At 36.2% G+C, this 22,141-nt stretch overlaps 1 protein-coding gene and 1 pseudogene across 1 annotated transcript; both read left to right on the top strand.

Moving 5' to 3' along the window:
* Nucleotides 1-2,180: 2,180 nt before the first annotated feature.
* LOC109675634 (olfactory receptor-like protein OLF3) lies at nucleotides 2,181-3,103 on the top strand (annotated as a pseudogene).
* An 8,535-nt stretch (nucleotides 3,104-11,638) lies between these two features.
* Nucleotides 11,639-12,571, top strand: LOC109675633 (olfactory receptor-like protein OLF3). Its single transcript, XM_020152303.2, has one exon. It carries the CDS (start codon nucleotides 11,639-11,641, stop codon nucleotides 12,569-12,571), a length of 933 nt encoding a protein of 310 aa, XP_020007892.1.
* The last annotated feature ends 9,570 nt before the right edge of the window (nucleotides 12,572-22,141 follow it).

The following is a 22,141-nucleotide window of genomic DNA, read 5'->3' as shown; positions in this document are numbered from 1 at the left end:
GTAATACAAGTTAGCAGCTTATTGACCACTCAGTTCACTCATCCTGGGAGACGTACTTTATCAAACAGGGAGATAATATAGACAACTGGTGGGCCTTTAAGGGAAAGTACTGACCCCAAATCAGGAATTATATTTTCTTTGTCAAATTCTTAACCAATTATTATTACTTTTGAAGAAATAAAATACTTAATACACCAAGGGATTAATATTGATTAAAAATGTTAAAAATTCATTATTTGGCACCTGATAGAGTCAGCAATCTTTGTACATATTTTTTCATCCCTCTGCTCTCATGAATTCCTTTACAAAATTGCTTCCTATGCAATAGCAGAACAGGGGACTACTCCTAGTATGGAAAAGAGTACCTGCTTATGGTCAAGTTCCATTGACAGGTCCCATACTTTGACTTTTCCCTCTGAGGTGACCTGCTTCTCTCTTTTCTATCTGTAGTGTTTGCCAATGATGCTTTCATATTTCAACTCTTCCTTTTTCATTAGGGACAAAAAAAGGTAGGTCTTCTCTTCCTGATAGAAATATTATAATGTGACTCAGTAATTTTTTGACATTCTAAGGTAATTTCTAAAAAAAATTAAAGAACATTTAGTAATTTTGTTGGCTTACATGAATTATATCAGGTAGGAATGGCTTTTCAAGTTTAATTTAGTAAAGAAGGATGTGTATGTGAACTCCCAGAGACATTTTGTTTTCTAGTACACTATTATTCTGCATGTAGCTGACCTTACTCTCATGAACACACTCACTACAGAGTATGATTCTCATCATGGATAGTCATTGGCACTGCCTGATCACAGATGCAAACAAATAACATATCTGTATATGAGTTTCATGTTTTCTTCCCAAAAGGCAGAATAATTAGAGAGATGGGGCATGTGAGAAATTGGGAGTGGCCCTCTTTCTCTCAGTCCATGAAATTTTTGAAAGTCAGTTGTGGAATGAATAAGGTGGAAACACAAAATGACTAGGAGCTCCAAAGGGCATTTATGAATACAGAGTCTGGGGAACTTTCTGAAATACTAGAGCAACATCAGGACTAGAAAGTTTAGGGATGGTATCAAGCAAACTAGACTATTATAATCTGCCTCTGTGGGTCACAGTCAAGTGAGAACAGCACAAAGATGAGAGAAAACAAAGTTTTCCAAAAGTGTGAAACACCCAAATATTTCACATGAGATAAGACTAAAGTACGTGGATGTGATGTGATCACAGCACTCAGGAGGCTGAGCAGGAAGACAGCAAGTCCAAGGCCATCCTGGTCTACATAGCAAAATCCTGTCTGAAAAAATAAAAACAAACAAACAAACAAAAGAATAAGTGTCAATGGAGTAAATAAGAAGAGATAACCAACATTCATTTCAATGAGTCAATTTCAGTGAGTTACTTTCCATCATAACCTACTCTAAACCTATCATCATTCAAGAAACGTAAAAAAGAATCAGTGAGCATTTGCAGCCAGATTCCAATGACCTTTTAGTTAATAGACTAATATTTGTGGCAAGAGCTTGGGTTCCTACATTAATGAGAGAAGCTAACTAATGCATCTTTGGGGTTGACTTGTTTTTCAATAGGCATATCCAACTGTGAACCCATTCTTTGCCACTCCTCCAAAGGAAGAAGAACATAACTCTGGTGATTGTTTCCTCTTCCTCCCATCCACACAGAGACATTCCTGTGAGGAATCTTCAGACTGATCTGGATGACCCAAGTTTTCCTCTTTTTAATATTACTAAATATGAAATGTAATTTTCACTATTTCTTTGTAGCTTAAAATCTATTTGAATTTGCTATTTCCTAAGTTGAAACCCAACATTTCTCAGTATAAAAGGATGAACATTGAGCATCATCTTTTCATAGTTAGAGAATCCAGAGATAAAAAGTAAACTATGACACCAAAGTTCATAACCGCTGGGTAACTTCACTATGGATTCTGAGAGGGTAAGCAGTGAAAATCTGGTATCCAACAAAGAAAGGAATGAGCTCCATGGTTAGAAATTGGATGCAAAGAAGAGTCAAGTATTACAGTTCATCTTTTAAACTGAATGTCTGGTCATTTTAATAAAATATTCCCCATTTAAGGAAGGAGACAAAGAGAGTTTGGTTTTGTTCTGTTTTGGTATTTAATAATGTGTAACTTATAACTTGGGTTAGGTGTTCAGAGGCTCATGGGCCAGGATAATCAGACATGGATGAGTGAGTTCATCTTGCTTGGGCCGTCAAGTAACTGGGAGACCCAAGTCTCCCTCTTTGTCCTGTCTTGGCAATGTATCTGCTGACTGTATTAGGGAAATTCCTTATTATCCTCCTTATCAGACTGGACAGCAGGCTCCATACCCCTATGTACTTTTTCCTTAGTGTCTTGTCATTCGTGTATATCTGTTATACCAACAGCATGTTCCACAGATGCACATTGACTTCCTGTTAGCCCGGAAGTCCATCTTATTTCACAGGTGTGTGTTCCAGACGTATAACTCCCTAGCAATGGGCAGCACAGAGTTCTTCCTGCTGGGAGCCCTGGCCTATGACCGCTATGTCGCAGTGTGCTTCCCACTGGACTACACAGTCATCATGCATGGAGGGCAGTGCCTGGAGCTGGCTGCTGGCTGCTTGGTGGCTGGTCTCACAAATTCACTGATGCAGACATTTATCATTTTCCAGTTGTGTCGTAATGTCATTAATCATTTTGCCTGTGAGATGTTGGCTATACTGAGGCTGACTTGTGTTGACATCTTCAACAAGGTCATAGTGGCCATCTCAGGATTTCTGGTGATCCTGCTTCCCTGTTTTCTGGTGCTGTTCTCCTACGCTCACATAGTTGCTGTCATTCTGTGCATTAGTTCTGCCCAGGGATGCCACAAAGCCCTTGGGACTTGTGCCTCCCACCTCACTGTGGTTTCCATGTGCTGCAGAAATGCCATCTTTACATACATGAGGCCTGTCCTGGCTTCTCAGTAGAACGGGAGAAGATGGTTGCCCTCTTCTATGCAGTAGTGACCCCATGCTTAACCTTTTAATCTGCAGTTTGAGGAACAAGGATGTGGTCGGTGCCTTGCTAAGAGTGTTGGGAAAAGTTAGAGAAAAATGGTAGTTTCAAAGAATTTTTCCTTTCCTCCAACAGTCCACACAAAGGTGTTCCAAAGTGGAAATGATAGACATGCCTCTTCTCCTAAGATTTTCTGACAAGGTGGATCACATTTTCATAGCCCCACTCTCCACATTGCAATTTTAATTATGTATCACTGCCCTATTATACACATGATAAAAACAAAACAAAACAACAGAAGCAAAAATTCCCTTCATTTGGTAATTGGCGTCTGCTTCTATTCATCAGGTAAACCATAAGATTCTTGAGAGCAGGGTGTGTGGAATTCATCATTTTTGATTGCCAGTGCCTTAGCAATGCTATCAAATCCCTGCTGACTGAATAATTTATTGATGATACTTCCACTATTATTTAGTTGTATGAAATATATGAAGTCAATATATGTTAGAATTTATATTAGAAAATAATCTATTTTGTGAAACCACAGGTATAGAAATAGTTAATAATTCTAGGTACATGGAACATTATCACATGCATAGACCTTTCCATAATTTTTAGAAATGAATTTTTTTTTACTCATTCATTTTTACTTACTTACATTTCTTTCTGTCTTTTGGAAAGCTATTCTAATATGTTTATTGTAATAATTATGTTGGAAAGTGCATATAGTTTTATATATTTAAATGAATTTTACTAACTATCTTATTCTATATATTAGCTTTTCAATATTCATTGTATGATTAATACTCATAAGTATTGCTAGTCTACTATTTCTACTGCTCATGCTAATCCATAGCATCTATAATTGTTTACTTATCATTCTTGGTGTTGGCACCCAACTTCCCAGTCTCTTGTGATTATTCACTTAAGCCCATTCTGTCAATAAAATATTTTTTATTAATTACTGTTTTCATTTTACATTCTTTCACAATTATTTCCTTAGGATTTCTGACATGTACTTTTGCATAAGTTGCTAATTACAGATCCTGTCTTATTTACTCAATATGGTGACCCATTTATGGAACAATGCATTCTTTAGTCATTCATTAGTAATAACTTTAATGCATAGTATTAGGTTCATCTGAGTAAGAGTCTGTTTTTGAGATCTTGATTCCATTCTGTATGTTCTTTTGTCTGTTTCTCATTATTATTATATTTTTTTAAAATTAATTTTTTAGTAATTTACTTTTTAGTATATAGCATATCAAATATAATGGGAAAATCTATCTTTTTAAAGTTAATTCAAGTATTTATAAAATAATTAATTCCACATATTTTTTGGTAAGTCTGTTAAATCCCCTAAAAAGTTCACTTCAAAATTTGATTGGGTTTGCATTGTTGTAGGTTGCTTTTGAACTGATATCTTTATATTACACCATCCCATCAAAAGCATGTCTTCACAGTTATTCAGAAAATCTGCAATGTTTGCTTAGAATTTTAATACTTTCTTTTCATTTTTTAAATAAATATTTGTGAAGTGAATGTTAATTACAGGTACTTTTCCAGACGTTGTGGATGCAACAACAAAAGCAAACAAAAATATCTATCCTCATGGAGCTTGATTTCTGTTTAAGAGAAACAGACAATAAGTACAAGAAAAAATAAGATCTCCGTATGTTGGTCGGTGTTAATTATTGTGGAGAAAATCTAATAGGTACACAAAGAACACTGGGAGTACTAAAGGTTTGGTATAGAGTTCCAAGAAGTCACGTAGATTCTCTCTTAGGCAATTCCTGTATTCCTCATGATTTCTGTCACTGCTATAAGCAGCATTTTCATTTGTTTTTGATTTGCTTATAGCTGGGGTACAGAAATGTTATTGATTTCTACAAGATGGACTTATTATTAAAACCAATAGATTATCCACAGTCACTAGTGACTTTTATATAATCTTTGTACAATGTAATTTATTTTCTTTTCTTATATTTTAAGCAAGAATCTCTAGTATCATGTCAAACTTTAACTTTCCTTATTCTAAAGAATGCATCTAATTCTCCATCTTGTTGTGGAAATGGGGTATTTTACACTGATCATGTTAAGGAAGCTCCCTTCTAATTCTAATCTTGAAATGATCTTTAAAAGAAATGTGTGTTATAATTTATCAAATTCTTTATGATCCATTAATTAAAATAACAATATTCATTTTCTAAAGGCTTATTAATGTAGTTAATTGCATAAATGAATTTTATGGTTGTGAGCTATTCTTACATCCCCAGGACAAGTCACATATGTTATGAGGCATGATTTTCCAAAAATACACTAACTAGTATCTCACTTAGGGTTAGTGGTCCTATCACCATTTGCCTAGACACATTCTTACTGTTTTTTGAGGAAAGGACTATATCTTCTCATATAATTAATAGATGAGGCACCTAATACAGAGAGAATTCTGAGCAAAACCAACCCCTATAGCATAGTACTTTCAACAATAAATATATTAACAAGTCTTCTTTTTTCTTTAAAAGCTAATAGAAAAAAAATCCCAACTTACAATATCAGCAGAAACTAAGAAATAAATACAATAAGACATATAGAAGACTTTAATGAGAAAATTTTAGTTTAAAGAAAGTAATAAAAGAAACCTAACATAAATGGAATGATATTTGCTTTTGGATGAAGAATAATTAATATTTAAACATTATATTTGCTCAAGTGAGTCTATTTTGGTGGTACTGGGATCTTGAACTTAAGACCCTGCTCTTGCTAAGCAAGCACTCTGACATTTGAGCCATACCTCCAGCCCTCAAAGAAATATCTGAATTCAAGGTAGTAGCAATTGAAGCCTAGCACACATTTTTATTATTTGCACTTATCAGGTTGATTTGAGATTTCACAGGAAATAAAACTATCAAATAATAATAATCAGAAAGGTTTTTAAGAAAGTGAAATATTAAAACATATTATAAAGTAACTACAATTAAAACCGTGCTATTGGTATAGACAAAGTCAAATCTTTTGATGAATCAAAATGAAGTCCAAAACAAAATTTGTGTATATCCGAATCTACCATATTTTAGATTTATAATTTCAAATAATTTTAGGAAAATATGTATTACTAATAAATAATGTTAGAGCAAAAGATTAAACAGGAAAAGACATGTCATTTTTCTGTTAAATATCAAAAAAATTAATGCATTAAGTGAGGAAGCACATTTGCTAATGAGTTTATTTCTGTGCCCTCCTACATTCATATAAATAATGTTAGAAGAATAAAACTATAATAGTAAATCCACAAGGAGAATAGAAGGAAGAAAAAAAGTGCTTTATGATAGATGTAAACAACATTTTGGAAGCATGAGGAAAACAGCTTTTTTCTTTCATCTCTTCTTTCCTCTTCTTCCTTTTCTTCTAAAGGTCCAGGGCTGACTCAGATATGTTGTATCTCCACCTCTAGCTCCACTGCTCATGCTGTGTGCTCTCTACACAGATTGTATTGTTCTTAGAAAGTGGTTCTCAGACTATTGACCAGAAGTGGATGCCAATGCTGTCAGCTTCAGAATGAAATAGAGAGAACTCAGAAGTCAGTTTTTCTAGCACAGTAGTAAGTAGCTGAGCTGAGGATGCACACTCTCATATGAACAGGTGCACACCTGTGGAAATTTTCATTCTTATTCTTGGGGAATGAGAAAAATGCTTTGCAGGTCTGCAGATTTCACTGCACAAGGTTTACCATCCTCGATAGACTTTCTTTCACATAAGATACTTGTGTTTTCATTAAAATGACTTTCTAAGTCATAAACCAGAGTAGGATCTATCTTCCTTAAAAAAAGGGAAAGCCAAAATTCTGAGAAAGTTAAGATATGGTGTTAGAATTAAAAACATGGAGAAAAGGTCAAGAATAGCTAAAGTCTCATTAGGGATGCAAATGAAAATGAGCCCCTGCCCTGCTTTCATCAAATTATACACAGAGAGAGATCACCATTTAGTGGAGCCCTGCGTGACCTGGACAAGTAGCTATTCTTCAAAGGGAAGTTGAGATGGGTGAATTGGATGAAGGTTTCACAGCATTTGTATCCTCATTAAGGTCAATGAAAGTGCTCACTATTTGATTTGGAATCACTGAAGAGCAGGTGCAGTTCCCTTGAGAAATTAAAGTTTGGTGAACTCCTTCCTGTGCCCCAGGGACAAGACAGTAAACTTTCATTTGCAAAGTTGAAGTGTAGACTAGAGTGTTAGGTGAAGAATTGACCAAACTGGGGACAGGGGGAGTTGTGGGAAGAAAGAAACCTAATAAACAACATATAATTGGCCCTTTGAAATTTCCTTCCTAAAATTTGAGAAAGTTAACTGTTCCGACCACTGTTTTCAAATTTCAAACTTAGTCTGCCATACTTCGAACATCCAGGATAGTCTTACACACTCTCAAAGGTGAGACAGGCATTTTTATTCTTGTTGTTTCTTTAACACTTTCAAAAATATGAATCATGAACCCAGTTTCCTAAAATCCGTGACCTTCTCTATTGAAGCCTAAGACTATGGTGGCTTGATATAGTTGTCCTCTACTAGAAATCTGTCCTAAGAATCCAGGGTCTAGTTATTCAGAACTGGGAACCAGAACTTTCCAAGTGATTTAAGGGTTCCAACCTTCGATGGGCATAGCCTCCTAATCGGTCAGCTACAAATGCTCAGCTTTGGTCCCTGACAACCCACACTGTGGGATTTTCCTTTGCAGATGTCACCAGAAGGAGAATCTCAGAACCAAGTCTTTTTTTCTCCAAACCAAATTGCTGTTTGGAGAACAAGTATGTAAAGTAACATTTCTGTATAAATTGTTTCTCTCAACTGCCCATTTAGAGATGGTGAGAATGCTATACAGACTCTCTAGGTTTCAGGTTGCTTTCTGATGCAAATTTTAAAAATATGCTTACAGTTTCAAGGTTATTTCCACTTGTATATTCACTTAATACATTGTTTTGATATTTTAATTTTTGCTGTGTAACTATGTCTTTGACTGCTGAAAGAGTGATAATTTATGTCACTTTCTTGAATTTATACATGTGAAAGCTGATGCATTATAGTGTTAAGGAATATTTTTTGTTTCCGTAAGTCACCAATCCACTGGAAAGGGTTTTCTAAGGTGAAAATAAAATATCTGAGCCACATGAAGATGATCCAAAGGCACAGATTTGTTATGGTAACACTAAATACTGGCATTTCTACTTTCAATAAAAATTTAACTCTGTTCCCCCTTGTAACCAGGTCCACGTGATTTTTTTTTTTTTTTTCTGAATTTTGGGCACAGAAGAGGTGAGGGAGGAATGAGACCACAGCAAAGACCTGGACAGGAGCTGAGCAGAGGGGAGGGAGACCGATGGCCACGGAGGCAGAAGACCCAGGGTTCCTGGTTATGCTCCAGATCGTGTTTGTGTGCTTCCTCTGATCCTTTAGGCTCTCCGTGCATTTTACTGAGGTTCCTTTTCTTCATTACATGTCTATTTTCAAAACTGTTTAAAGGCTCTGAGTAAAGGCATATGGGCTTTTGTACATCTCCACTATGTACTGGTAATGTAGGGATGATTCAGGATAAGTACTTGCTGTCCTTTACAAAAACAGATGATGACATAGGAGTGGGAAGCCAGAAATAAGGTTGTAGTGTGTTGAAATAATAATGCCATAGCTATGTAAAAGCTAAGTGTTTTTGAGTTCTTTGGCTTTTGCTTAGGGATTTAGTGTTTGCTGTAATGTATGTGGAGATAAAAAGGTGAATGTATGGGAATGTTCTGAAATTCTCACTGTTCAAAGCTTCAGATTTGAAGATTCAGATTTCATTGATTCTCCCTGGTGACTGTTTTGAGCAGTTTCTATGATAAACTCAAATTCCAGAAAACCTTCACTACAAAGGATTAAGCATAACACTCTGGAATGGAGTAACAACAATAATAAAATATTGAAGGTGCTTGAGTATTAAAATATTATAAAAATTTAAAGATACAAGAATTGATTAAAAATGGCCAGTGCCATCCATAAATGTTTATTTCAGAGGTTATTTTTCTAATAGTCATGGATTCAGTTGTTCACTTGGTTTAATTTTAATTTCTTGGCATCTTTATTATACAGTTTTTCCACTTTCTTTTTGGTTCCCTTTTGCCCTCATGCATGTTAATTATTTTTTAAATACAAACCTTAGTTTTCTAACTTTTTCCCACATAGATCCTATCAATAAGTTCCTCATTTATTTGTTCTTATTTACAGGTATTCTTGTTTTTATACTTCCATTTTAAAAAATATCAAATATATTTTATTTGGGAGAAGCAACATTTTTTTACACTAGTAAAAGTCCCTTGGGTAATGCACTTCCTTGTCCACATTACTGAGCAAAATCAACGTGGATCAAGCACAAATTCAATGCCTTTGGAAATTGTTTTTGACATATTTAGGAAACTTTTCTTGTTTTGTTACTGTTTGTTAGATTTTTTTTCTTTAAATCCAGAATAGAGAGGTGTAAATAGTACACATGAATTCACCATTAGCCATCTGTTTAATATTGAGGCTACCTGTGTACCCATGTTCTACTAAGAACATCTGGGGGTGGGGGGCTGTTGTCACATTTGAGCTCTTGGTAGATAGACCCAAAGAAAGGTTAAAATAAGTGTAATGTTCAAGAAAGACAAATTATTGTTATTTCTTCAAAGAACAGGCCACAATATAAACACTTATAGAAATTATACCTCCCACTTTGGTATATTTTAAGTTTTACATATAACTTACATAGTTGCTTAGTTCATTTGTTCCAATTCTATCATGAAGCAGTATGCACAAGGTAACTATCTATTCCTTCAAGATCTACATTATCAGGAATTCTTTTTTGGGGGTTGGGCTGGGGTTTGAACTCAGGGCCTCACACTTGCTAGGCAGGCACTCTACCATTTGAGCCACTCCACCAACTCTTATCAGCAATTCTGGATGTGTGTGTGTGTGTATGTGTGTGTTTGTGTGTGTGTGTGTGTGTGTGTATGAGAGAGAGAGAGAGAGAGAGAGATAGAGAGAGATAGAGAGAGAGAGAGAGGTGTTATTCTCTTCTAAAATGGCAGACTTGTAATCATATTAGCAGGGGAGGAGAAAATAAAAGAAGAAAAAAAATCAAAGACTCCCACGTGAAAGAAACATAGTTCAAAATCTAAATTTAAAAGAGCATCTGCAGAGAAGTTAGTTATAATTAATTTTTCAGAAAACTCCCTTGCCTGTCAAAATGAACCTAATGATACCCTCAATCTATATATTTTGAAAACTGCAAGTGCTGGAAGTCATAGGTATAGAAAAAAGCAGTTACATTGGGATGGATGGATGGGGCTGGCATTTAGCTGGATTTTGTAGTGTGGTCCCTGTCACCATTATTGCTTCTCTAAAGAGCATTGGAATAGCAAAAGCACATTTACATCAGAATAAGAAAACACTGTGAACAGTGTCAGTCCATGTTTGTATCAGAGCTTTCGTGGCTAGGGAATTTCCTAATCATTATAAGAAATTTCCTATGATTATAGAATAAACGCCTTTTATGCCAGTGTAAAATATGGCAGAATAAAAAGCAATTCATGTACAAATAATATATCACAACAGAAAATTACAAGAAGAGGAATACAAAAGAATTAAGACAGCACATTCTTTTTTAGTTATGGGTTAAAAAATAACCTTGAACATTCAAGTAAGATATCACTTTTAATCATAAACTACCCACTTGTGCCAAGGATTTAGAATCCTTTTATCTTTTCCCACAGTGAAGAACCACATTTAACACCTTAAATGCTGTGTGTTTCTCTACAAGTCTTATGGCTACTTTGTTTCATATATTTTGGTGTGGGTGGATGAAAATTCTCTGTGAAATATGTTGAATGTGGTGCATGTGTCATATTGATTATTTTCTCTAATCCGTTTGACATACAATTTCTGAAATTTCTGTTTTGAAAACATTTTGTTGCCATTTTAGACCTTATTTAAAACAATATTAAATCCTGAATGTGTTATGATGAACCTCTGAATATTGCTATCTTTAGGATGCTGAAATTTAATCTTAAGTACTCCAACCTCCTGTTACCAGTCATTTGATTTCTAGCAACCATGGCCAAATATGACCTTTCCTCTAATGTGCAAAGGCTTACTAAGGTGCTAAACAAACAAACACTACTCCCTGCTGCTAGCTACTACTATGTTCTTTGATTGTTGTCTCATGTCCTATTATCCTATCTTCATTGGTGAGAATGAGTCCTTCTTCCTTAAGAAATAAATGAGGTTAGTACCAAGCAGCATATAAAATTCAGAATATGTTGTTCATGTGGACCAAAATTTTTCTCACTACAAAGACAGGAATTAACCCTATTAAAACTACTAAATCAAATAGATTTAAGCCTAAAAAACTCATTGATCCCCTTACCCAAATCACAGTAGCCATTTAGGAGAGGAAATTATGTTCATGTAAATTGAATTCAGAGAATATGACTTCTTTTCTCCTTGATTTTTATCTGCACAGCTGGGTCCTGTTGTGTTCTTACCATGGATGTGACCAAGCTGAGTCTGTATGAACTTTAAGCTCAGAAAGGCAGGCACCTAGTAGGGTCTGAAATCATCCTTTCAGTCCTGAAGCTCATGGGGCAGGAAACTACCAACCAGACATGGGTGAGCGAGTTCATTCTGCTGGGCCTGTGCAGTGACTGGGGCACTCAGGTCGTCCTCTTTGTCTTGATCCTGGCCATGTACTTGGTGACTATTGTGGGGAATTCGCTCATTCTCATTCTGATAAGACTAGACAGCAGGCTTCATACTCCCATGTACTTCTTCCTGAGTGTTCTGTCCTTTGTAGACCTTAGTTATGGAAACAGCTTTGCCCCACAAACACTGGTCCACTTGCTCTCAGCACAAAAGCGCATCCCGTTCAAGAGTTGCGTGCTCCAGCTCTGTGCTTCCCTGGGATTGGGTGGATCTGAGTTCTTCCTGCTGGCAGTCATGGCCTATGACCGCTATGTCGCAGTGTGCTACCCACTGCACTACACAGTCATCATGCATGGAGGGCTGTGCCTGGGGCTGGCTGCTGGCTGCTTGGTGGCTGGCTTCTCCAATTCACTGATGGAAACAATCATCACTTTCCAGCTTCCCCTGTGTCACAATGTTCTGAATCACTTTGCCTGTGAGACCCTAGCAGTGCTTCGACTAGCCTGTGGGGACATCTCCTTCAACAAGGTCATGGTGGCCATCTCAGGATTTCTGGTGATCATTCTTCCCTGTTCCCTGGTTCTGCTCTCCTATGCTCGTATAGTTGCTGCTATTCTGTGCATTCGCTCTGCTCATGGACGTCACAAAGCCTTTGGGACCTGTGCCTCCCACCTCACTGTGGTCTGCATGTGCTTTGGAGCTACAGTCTTCATCTACTTGGGGCCACGCTCTGCCTCTTCTGAAAACAAGGAGAAAATGGTTGCTCTGTTTTATGCTGTGGTGGCACCCATGTTGAACCCCTTGATCTACAGCTTGAGGAACAAGGAAGTTAAGGCTGCTCTTGGGAAACTTCTAGAGAAATTCAGATAAAGATGAGGACTAAGACTTCTTGTTTTCTTTCACCAAAGTCAAATGAGAGACCAGATAAAAGGAGACAGATCTCCTGATCTTATACAAAAAAAAAAACCTATTATGTTCAAGATCTGTGTTCATAAAAGTGTTCCTTTACATTCTTAATGAATGTCCTTAAGCAGAAGCATTCTGGTAATTTACGTGCTGGTGATCCATGAGGGGGCCTCTTTTAGATCCTGTTCTCTCAGGTATACAGTAAGTTTTAAATATTTTTTCAAAGATTTAAAAAAAATTTCATATAATAGTTTTACAGCTAAAATACATTGTGACATTTTCATATGTTCTTATAATATATCTTAATTAGATTCTCTTCCCTGCATTGTTTCCTTCATCTCTCCTTTTAACTACTTAGAACAGTTTCAACAAGTTACATCCTTCTGTTTTCATACATGAATACAAAATACATCCACCATATTCACCCTCCCTCACCCTTTTCCTTTTATCCTCCTGCCTCTCACTGGTACTCTCTTCCCATTTTACCTCTGTCCTACATATTTTTTAAGTGTATTTTGGTTGTTTAAGGGGGTTTTGTCCTTGTATTTCACATATATACATATAACATATTAATACTTATTAATAGTGTAATTTTAAATAACTTGAAAAAATAGGAGAAAATTCTAGAAGGGTACTTTTTACATGTACATATTTGGGGGAGAAACACTGACCTGAACCTCACTAAGCTGTTGTAACTATGTCTTCTTTTACTGCTTAATCCCTTCATGGACTAATTTTCAAGTTTCCTCATTTATTTTTAAATGGCTGATATCCTTCAACATTTCTACCCTGTGTAAATGTCACTAACATGGATAGATTTAAGACAATAATTCCTACCTACCTTCCAATTGTTTTGGAAATTGCTGGAATACCTCAGTGCATGTTAGGCTCAGGTCTTTGGAGGACAAAGATTTCATCTTTTGTATGTAATAAACCTAGTGTTTAGTCACATACATATTATGTAATAATAGGTCAACAAACATTACTGAGTAAAAGAATAAGCGAATGGATTTTATGTTGCTGGCAAAGACTTCTTTTCTATAACACTCTTACGATATAAAATTATTCCAATTACCTAAACCTAGGTAACGTTTCTGTTTTCTCAATTAAAAGTTTTATAGATGATAACATATAAATTTGCACTGTTATATGATTTAAATCATATGCTCTATATGTAAGGGCTGTTAGTACTGATTTTTAAAATGCCATTAAAATTTAATTTGACATAAAAGTAAAAAGAAGCTAACTTTTTTGTGCAGTGGAAAGAACCAGCACTTCGAAGGAGAATACATTATTACCATTCTGGGTCATTATGGTTTTCTCAATTGTAAAATAATGAAAAGAAGGGTGACACGGTTTCAGTTTTCTAGGTCCATTATTTTGTTATTTTATTTTATCCTAAAAAGGAAAGTAAAAATTTACAGTATGAGAAATCTCGATATGACCTAAGCCTCTCACTGACAGATTCTTCTCCAACACCCTGACAGCGGCTATCCATTTATTTTTCCTCAATCAATACCTCCAGTAGTCAGGAAACTGTGTCTTCTTATTTCTAATCTACCAATCTAAGTATATAGCTTCTACCTCATGGTGCAAGACATGGCTTGAGTTCTAGCTATTTTCATATACTGGCCATCAAAATAAGGAAGGAAAGAACTTGTATATATATATTTCTACTTAGAGAACTTTTTAAAAGATTAGTCACAAGGGTGGAAAGTGGTGGTATATTTCTGTAATCCCAGCTACCTGGGAGCCAGAGATGTGAGAATCAGAAAATGTGGACTTTTAGTCCAACTTAGGATTCTGCCTCTGAGCTAGATCGGTTATTGCAATATTAGATAAACAATGAAATAATATCTTTCTATGGAATTCAGAAAGTAATGTTGAAAAAATTCTGTATTAATTTGAGGCATCAATTTTATTTTATTTTCTTTTATTATTCATATGTGCATACAAGGCTTGGGTCATTTCTCCCCCCTGCCCCCACCCCCTCCCTTACCACCCACTCCGCCCCCTCCCTCCCCCCCCACCCCTTCAATACCTGGCAGAAACTATTTTGCCCTTATTTCTAATTTTGTTGTAGAGAGAGTATAAGCAATAATAGGAAGGAACAAGGGTTTTTGTTGGTTGAGATAAGGATAGCTATACAGGGCATTGACTCACATTAATTTCCTGTGCATGTGTGTTACCTTCTAGGTTAATTCTTTTTGATCTAACCTTTTCTCTAGTACCTGTTCCCCTTTTCCTATTGGCCTCAGTTGCTTTTAAGGTATCTGCTTTAGTTTCTTTGTGTTAAGGGCAACAAATGCTAGCTAATTTTTTAGGTGTCTTACTTATCCTCACCCCTCCCTTGTGTGCTCTCGCTTTTATCATGTGCTCAAAGTCCAATCCTTGTTGTGTTTACCCTTGATCTAATGTCCACATATGAAGGAGAACATATGATTTTTGGTCTTTTGGGCCAGGCTAACCTCACTCAGAATGATGTTCTCCAATTCCATCCATTTACCAGTGAATGATAATATTTCGTTCTTCTTCATGGCTGCATAAAATTCCATTGTGTATAGATACCACATTTTCTTAATCCATTCATCAGTGGTGGGGCATCTTGGCTGTTTCCATAACTTGGCTATTGTGAATAGTGTGAGGCATCAGTTTTAAAGATGACATAAAGAAAAACTTAAAAACAAAAAAAATTCAATAAATTTATTATCCATTTTTATTAGTTAGGTTTCCATCAGTATAACAAAATATCTGAGGCAATGGAATTACAATGTTTATTGTGAGAAAATGTTTATTTTGTCTCTTGGGTCTAGCATTTCTAGTCCAACACTGAGTGGCCCATATGTTTGGGGCTCTAGTAAGGCATATCATGATGGAGCACACAGCAGAGCAAACTGCTCACTTCATGAGCCAGGAGGAAAAGAGGAACATGAAGGAGCTGGGATCCCACAATCTCCTTCTATGGCACACCCAACGTACTGAGCTTTTTTCTTTTTATTATTTTTTGGCCTTACTGGTTTGAACTCAGGGCCTCATAATTCTTAGACCCCAATGTACTGAGGACTTCCCACAAGTCCCCTTTTCCAGAACAACTGAAGTTCTTCCTAAAAGCACCACCATAGGTACCAAGCCTTTAACACATAGACCTTTGGGGAGCACTTACTGAAAACAAAGCACCATCCATCATTCATGAAGACTGTAAGAATTACAAAAAAATGTGAAGATAACTTCAGGCACTAAGTTATGACTTACCATAAAGTACTGGAGGACACAAAGATTGTGATGGGACAGGCAACAAGCTAAAAATTTTTACTATAAAATTAAATTTAAAAGGCTATGCATTTCTATATGTTGAAAGTGAAGAAATAAAAACCAGAATGGTCAGTACAATTGGAAGTTACAACTCATAGAAAATGAGGACTTGGGTAGAACTCAGTATCAAGAAAGTCATCTTAATTAGATCTGATAAGCTGCTTCCCCCTATGAGTCTTTCCTCAGCAATTTTTTTCTCTGTTTATCTGAAGCAGAATAGGAAGTCCATAATGTATAGGTGATCTTTTTCATCTGCATTCCTTTACATAGCAATATCTTGAAAGAATTGGCTGCACTCTAAATTTCCATTTCCTTCCCTTTCAATTTCTCTTTCACTATTCTTCTGACATATTAAAAGTCAAAACCTTTCAAGTTGCAAAAGCCAATATTCAATTTCAGTCCTAATCTCACTCAGCTTTTCTAAAAGGATGATAAGAGGAGTCCACATTCACTTTGTTAACTTACTGAAATACCAAATAATTACATATAAGTACATGTTAGAAAATGCAGAATTCAAATATGTACTTATCTTCAAGTATTCTAGTAGCAATGTAGAGCTGATCAAATTTCATAATATCACCCAAGTGCTGGTGACTCCCAAATGTGCATACCCAGGGCAGATCCTAGATTTAACTCCCTTTTAGTGACTTCACTTGGACTTTCACATATCAAAACATAACCCTTCATGGACCCCCCACCAGATTATTCCTCTTCCAAAGTCCACTTCAGCATATGACATCACGATTCATTTATACTCTTATTTCCTTAATTTTTCTCATAATGCATATTCAATTCATCATCAGTGAATCCTGTTAGCTTTTCATTCAGAATATACATTGATTTTAGGACTTCACATTTTGCTATAGTAGAGCATTTTATGTCAGATATGCACTGCCACAAGAGATCATTTGAAAAGTTAGATAGAATTATGAAATCTGGAAGAATTAGAGAGCTTCATAGTCACAAAATTTGAAAGACCAAGATCACAAAGAGAGGGAAGAATGAAAATTTGAACCCAACACTCATTCACCCTATGTTTTCCATACATTTTCCAGGTTTATGCTAAACTAAAAAAAACAAATACAGAGAATATGTGGTAGAACAGAGATCTGAGAAAGAAATAATCACATTTCAAAGCTGTCAAGGAAAAGGATCTCTTATTAGCACCCACACCACCATTTGGCATTTATGAAGTATTTTTCTCTAGAAACCAGAACCATCACTATTCTAGACAGTTAAGTGAAGGTAATCTGTCTGCAGGTTTATTGCCTGCCAGAACTCAAATAAATCCACTTTTGAAGAGGATAACTTCATACAGAGCCTCAAATTACCCTACAATTTTCCATATACTATTTCTAATATTCAATCAAATATTATGAGACACAAGAGACGAGATCAAAACACTGAAAAAGAGAAAAAAATTGTTGGTAAATATAATCTGAAGATATATTAATATTGATACTCTCAGACATCACAATAAAATAATTGTTTAACATATCAATATGACAAGAGAATCCATTTTGTAGAGTAGGTTCAAAATGAGACAAACAGTACATCTGGAATTATTTTACAATGTATGTAATTGCAAATTAAATGTAGCAAACATTAATAAGTCCAAATGGCATATTAGAGAGAACTGAAGGTGATTTGTGAAGTAGAAGAAGATAAGTCAGTAAAATATAACCTGACTTAGTGGAAAAGAGGTAAAGAAGGAAAATCAAAAGGAGCATTAGTGATGTATGAGACATGGTAAAAAGGTTTAACACTTGGGAAATAATGAAGGCCTAACATAAAGTAACAGATGATTTAATCTCAGAAAAGGAGGAGAATACAAAATGAATATGTAAAATATAGTGATTAAGTATTTTCCAAAACTGAATGAAGTCATCAAGCCACAGACACATAAAATATTAAAAATCTACAGCAGGAGAAATACAGTGGAATCATCCCTTGGTATAACTGCTGAAAACCAAAGGTTTTTTTGCTTTTTAAAACAGAGAAAATAATCACTTCTAAGAATGAAAGATAGAAAGATAGACCAAAAATTCTCCTCTGAACGAAGAATAGAAACCCTCTGCTCCCACACCTTGTGAACATGGTCATCATAAGTTTACTTCTAGGGAAAGGTCAGAAGTCCTTCCTGTCTCTTGACCAGAAAAAAGCCCATGGTTACTGAGGGAAAAGTAAAAGTAAAAGCAATCTTCCCTAGAAGAAGAGTAGAAATTTGTTCAGGCCAGGATCCTGATGCCAATAGATCCCACTAGGAAAGAGACAGAAACTCCCACCCATGACCAGTCAAAAGGTAGAGACAGGATGTCATGATGGGTGGGGTAAGGTTGGAACACTGATTCCCAAGCTTCAGTTCTAGGACATGATAAGACAAAGGCTGGAGAAGGGAAACCAAGGATATTCCCACCCTACCTGCCACAAACCTCATGCCAAATAAAAAGAAACATTATCTATTTCTGGGGGAGAGAGTTGACCTGTATTACAAAGGCAATGCTGTGTTTGGTGAAAGCTGGGTAGAGCAGAAACACTCAGAAAAATACTTTATTTGCTGAGCTTAACCAATGGCAGTAGCACTACTGATGAATCTGCTGTCTTTGAACCACCAAAAGTAACTTTAACAGCAATACCCAAACCATCTGAACCTCACACAATCAACCTGACAGAAGTACCCCATTTTTAAGTATAAATACTATTTACCCCAGTTTCAAGGGTTCCTTGCTGCAATTTCCAGGAATTTATAGAAAGCAGGTTTCAAATATTTGCCCATTAAATTTAAAAAAAGTTAAAGCATTCCTAAGTATGAGAACCAGAAAAATACCTAGATTGAGGTATTTTTTAATATGTTTTTTAGCATGATTAATACATTAACTAATACTGTATAGATGCTGCTTACTTACACTGGGGCTATAGATCAATAATACCAAGGTGAACTGAGAGTGTGGTAATTCCAAAATGCATTTAGTCACCTAACCTATGGGACATCAGCACAATAGCAACACAGTAGGGTACCCTCTTGAACACCCAGTTGACTAGAAGCTGGAGAAAATAGAATAGTGTAGTTTCACCAGCATGGGAAAAGATCTAAATTCAAAATGAGTCCAGGTTTTAACTAAATACATATTGCCTTCACACCATCTGACTGTCAAAAAAATAAAACAAAACAACAAACCCATTCTAAGCTGGGACTATGTATGTTAGAAAGCATGAGCAACAATAATGAATGAATGAGGACTTTTCTGAAGGCAATAAATGCTATATTAAAGAGTGAAATAGAAAGCTAGAACTAAAAAAGCATGAAAAAGTAAATGATTCCTTTGTTGGACTTAAGACTAACCAAAAAAGGGAGAATTTGAGGATAGGGAAACTATCCCAATTGGAATCTGAATGAAAAGAAAATGAAAAAAATAGTTTAAGAAATTCAAGAACTGTGTGACATTATGAAACAATCTAACAATTTTCTAAGTTGAGCCTCAGAAGAAGAGGGCACAACAAAGAAGATAAGGATCTTAAAGGATTATGGTTAAAATATTTTTCAAAATCAATCAAAGAAACCACAGATTCAAGAACACCAGACAAACATAAGAAGAATCAGAACAAAAATCACATTCAAATTGCTTAATTATCAAAAGAAAACCCTGAAGATATGCAGAGAAAAATAAATATACACACCCCAGAGACACAATAAAAATACAACACACATTATCAGAAATGAGACAAACTATAAGATGAAGGAAGGATACATTTAAAATACTTGCAAGAAAAATAGAACATGCTCATATAGAAAACTACACCTAGTAAATATCTGACAAGGAGTTCATGCCATGAATAGATAAAGAACTGTAGAAACCCAATAGCCACTAAAAATGGACAAATAAACCTTAAATAAATATTTCTCCAAGGAAGACATACACATGGCCAACAGTTCTATGAAAAAGATGCTTAACTAGTTATTAAGAAAATAAATCAGATTCACCCACACCCAGGCAGCTTGGGATGACGCAGACAAGGTGAGCTTTGTGGTACCATGGTACTCCCACAGAGAAGCCTGGACCAGAGCAGCATAGCCCCCTGGACAGACTGACCTCTACCGGGGGAAAAAAGAGAAACTGACTAATAAGCAATAAGAACAATAAAGACATGTGGGAAAGAGGGTGGGGCACCCTGAGCACTGAAGAGTGGGGGAAGGGAATCCTTCTCAGGACTGTAAATAAACAAGCCAGGCTGGATGGAGAGGCTCTGACGGGAGCGGGGGCACACCGAAAAACCAGGAGTGGGAAAGCTTCTGAGAATGGCAGAGGGAGGAAAGTCCTCTGGAGAAGGGGGAAGATCACTTCCCATGTGAGCTGTAAACAAACACGCTGGCTGGCAGGAGCAGCAGCACATGCCCAGCAACCAGGAGTGGGAAAGCTTGTGAGAGTGACGGAGGGAGGAAAACTCCACAGGAGAGGAGGGAAGACCCACTTCCCATGTGAGCTGTAAACAAACATGGCAGCTGGCAGGAGCAGCAGCACAGCCCAGTAATCAGGAGCAGGAAACCTTGTGAAACTGGCAGTGGGAGGAAAACTGCACAGGAGAGGGAGGAAGACCCACTTCCCACATGAACTGTAAATAAACATGCAGGCCTGAGAAAGTGAGTGCAGTGTCACCTTTCTCAGCGGGCTTAGAAAGGGAAAAGCTTGTAGCAGAGGCTCATGCACAGTAGAACTCTGAGTAAACAAAGCCTGCAGGGCCAGGTGAGTGCTAAGCTCACTCCTGAGATCTGCATAAATAACATCTCCAGCAACAGCAGGCTGGCAAAAGTGGGCAGGGAAGCCACAGCCGCAGATACCATTCTCAGAACAGTCTCCAGACTCTTTTTTTTTCTTTTTCTCCCTAACTTTGATGAGAGAACAACCGAATTATACCTGCATGCTGAAAAACTTACTGAAACTGTATTGCATTTGAACTGGGGACACTTGGTGGGGTTTTTGTGTGTGTGTGTGTGTAGTTTTGTTCTACTTTATGCGTCCCCTTTGATGAGACAACTACAGAACAACATCTGAGGCAACATCTCCAGGATTGGAGATTGAGATGGACACCCAAATTATTAAGACTGGAACTTCATTGCATTTGAACTTGGAGGTTTTTTGGTTTTTTGGGTTTTTAAAATTTTTCTATTTTTCACTTTATTTTAATTTATTTTTATATATAGATATTTTTTTCATTTACTTATTTTTTATTTTTATTCTTATCTTTTTTTTCTGATTTTTGATTTTCAATCCTCTCTATGTCTCTCTAATGTCTGTTCAGCTTACTGTCAATTAGTACACTAAAGCTCCCTGTTTATACCTTTGAAACTTTCATGTCTGATTCCTTGTTCTGTATTCTCCTTCTTGTCTGTTTGTTTTTCCCTTTTCTTTAACTTCTTGCTTTCCATCTCTGCTTACCCTTCCATTCTAAATATTACCATTGTCACTATTAAAAGCTAGAAAATACTTAATTGCACACGGTACAGGAACAGTAACAACACCAAAGACAATGATGGAAAGACAGAAAAAAAGGGAAACCAGTTTCCCCACAACAAAAAATTAGCACAGGAACCAGAGGGGAATGAAGAAAACAGATACTCAGATCCAGACTCCAACAAAATGAAGATAAACTATGCCAAAGGATCCAATGAAGCCCACAAAAATAATTTAAAAGAAGACATACTACAGGTACTCAACGAGAATTTTATAGAGATGATACTGGATAGGGTCAACCAAAATGTACAGGAGTCACTCAAGAAATTCCAAGACAACAAAAATAGAGAATTTGAAAAAGAAAAAGAAGAAATAAAGGAAACCATAGAAGCATTGTATAAACACCAAAGTGAAACGGGGAACACAATGAATAAACAGATAAATGAACTCAGGACAAAAATAGACAACATTAAAGAAGAAACCACCCAGGATATGGAAAACCTCAGGAAAAAGAACAAAACAAAACTGCAAAACAAAATGGAAGGCCAATCTAGCAGAATAGAACAAACAGAAGACAGAGTCTCAGAACTTGAAGATGAAATGATAATTAAAGGAAAAACTGAAGAACTATTAATTAGACAACTCAAGACCTGTGAAAAGAAAATGCAAGAACTCACTGACTCCATCAAAAGACTAAACTTGAGTATTATGGGCATCGAAGAAGGAGAAGAGGTGCAAGCGAAGGGAATGCACAATATGTTCAACAAAATAA

This window comes from Castor canadensis, chromosome 2 (genome assembly GCF_047511655.1).
Source record: "Castor canadensis chromosome 2, mCasCan1.hap1v2, whole genome shotgun sequence".
In the NCBI taxonomy this organism is placed as follows: domain Eukaryota; kingdom Metazoa; phylum Chordata; class Mammalia; order Rodentia; family Castoridae; genus Castor; species Castor canadensis.
This window is presented reverse-complemented; position numbering and strand designations above follow the sequence as displayed.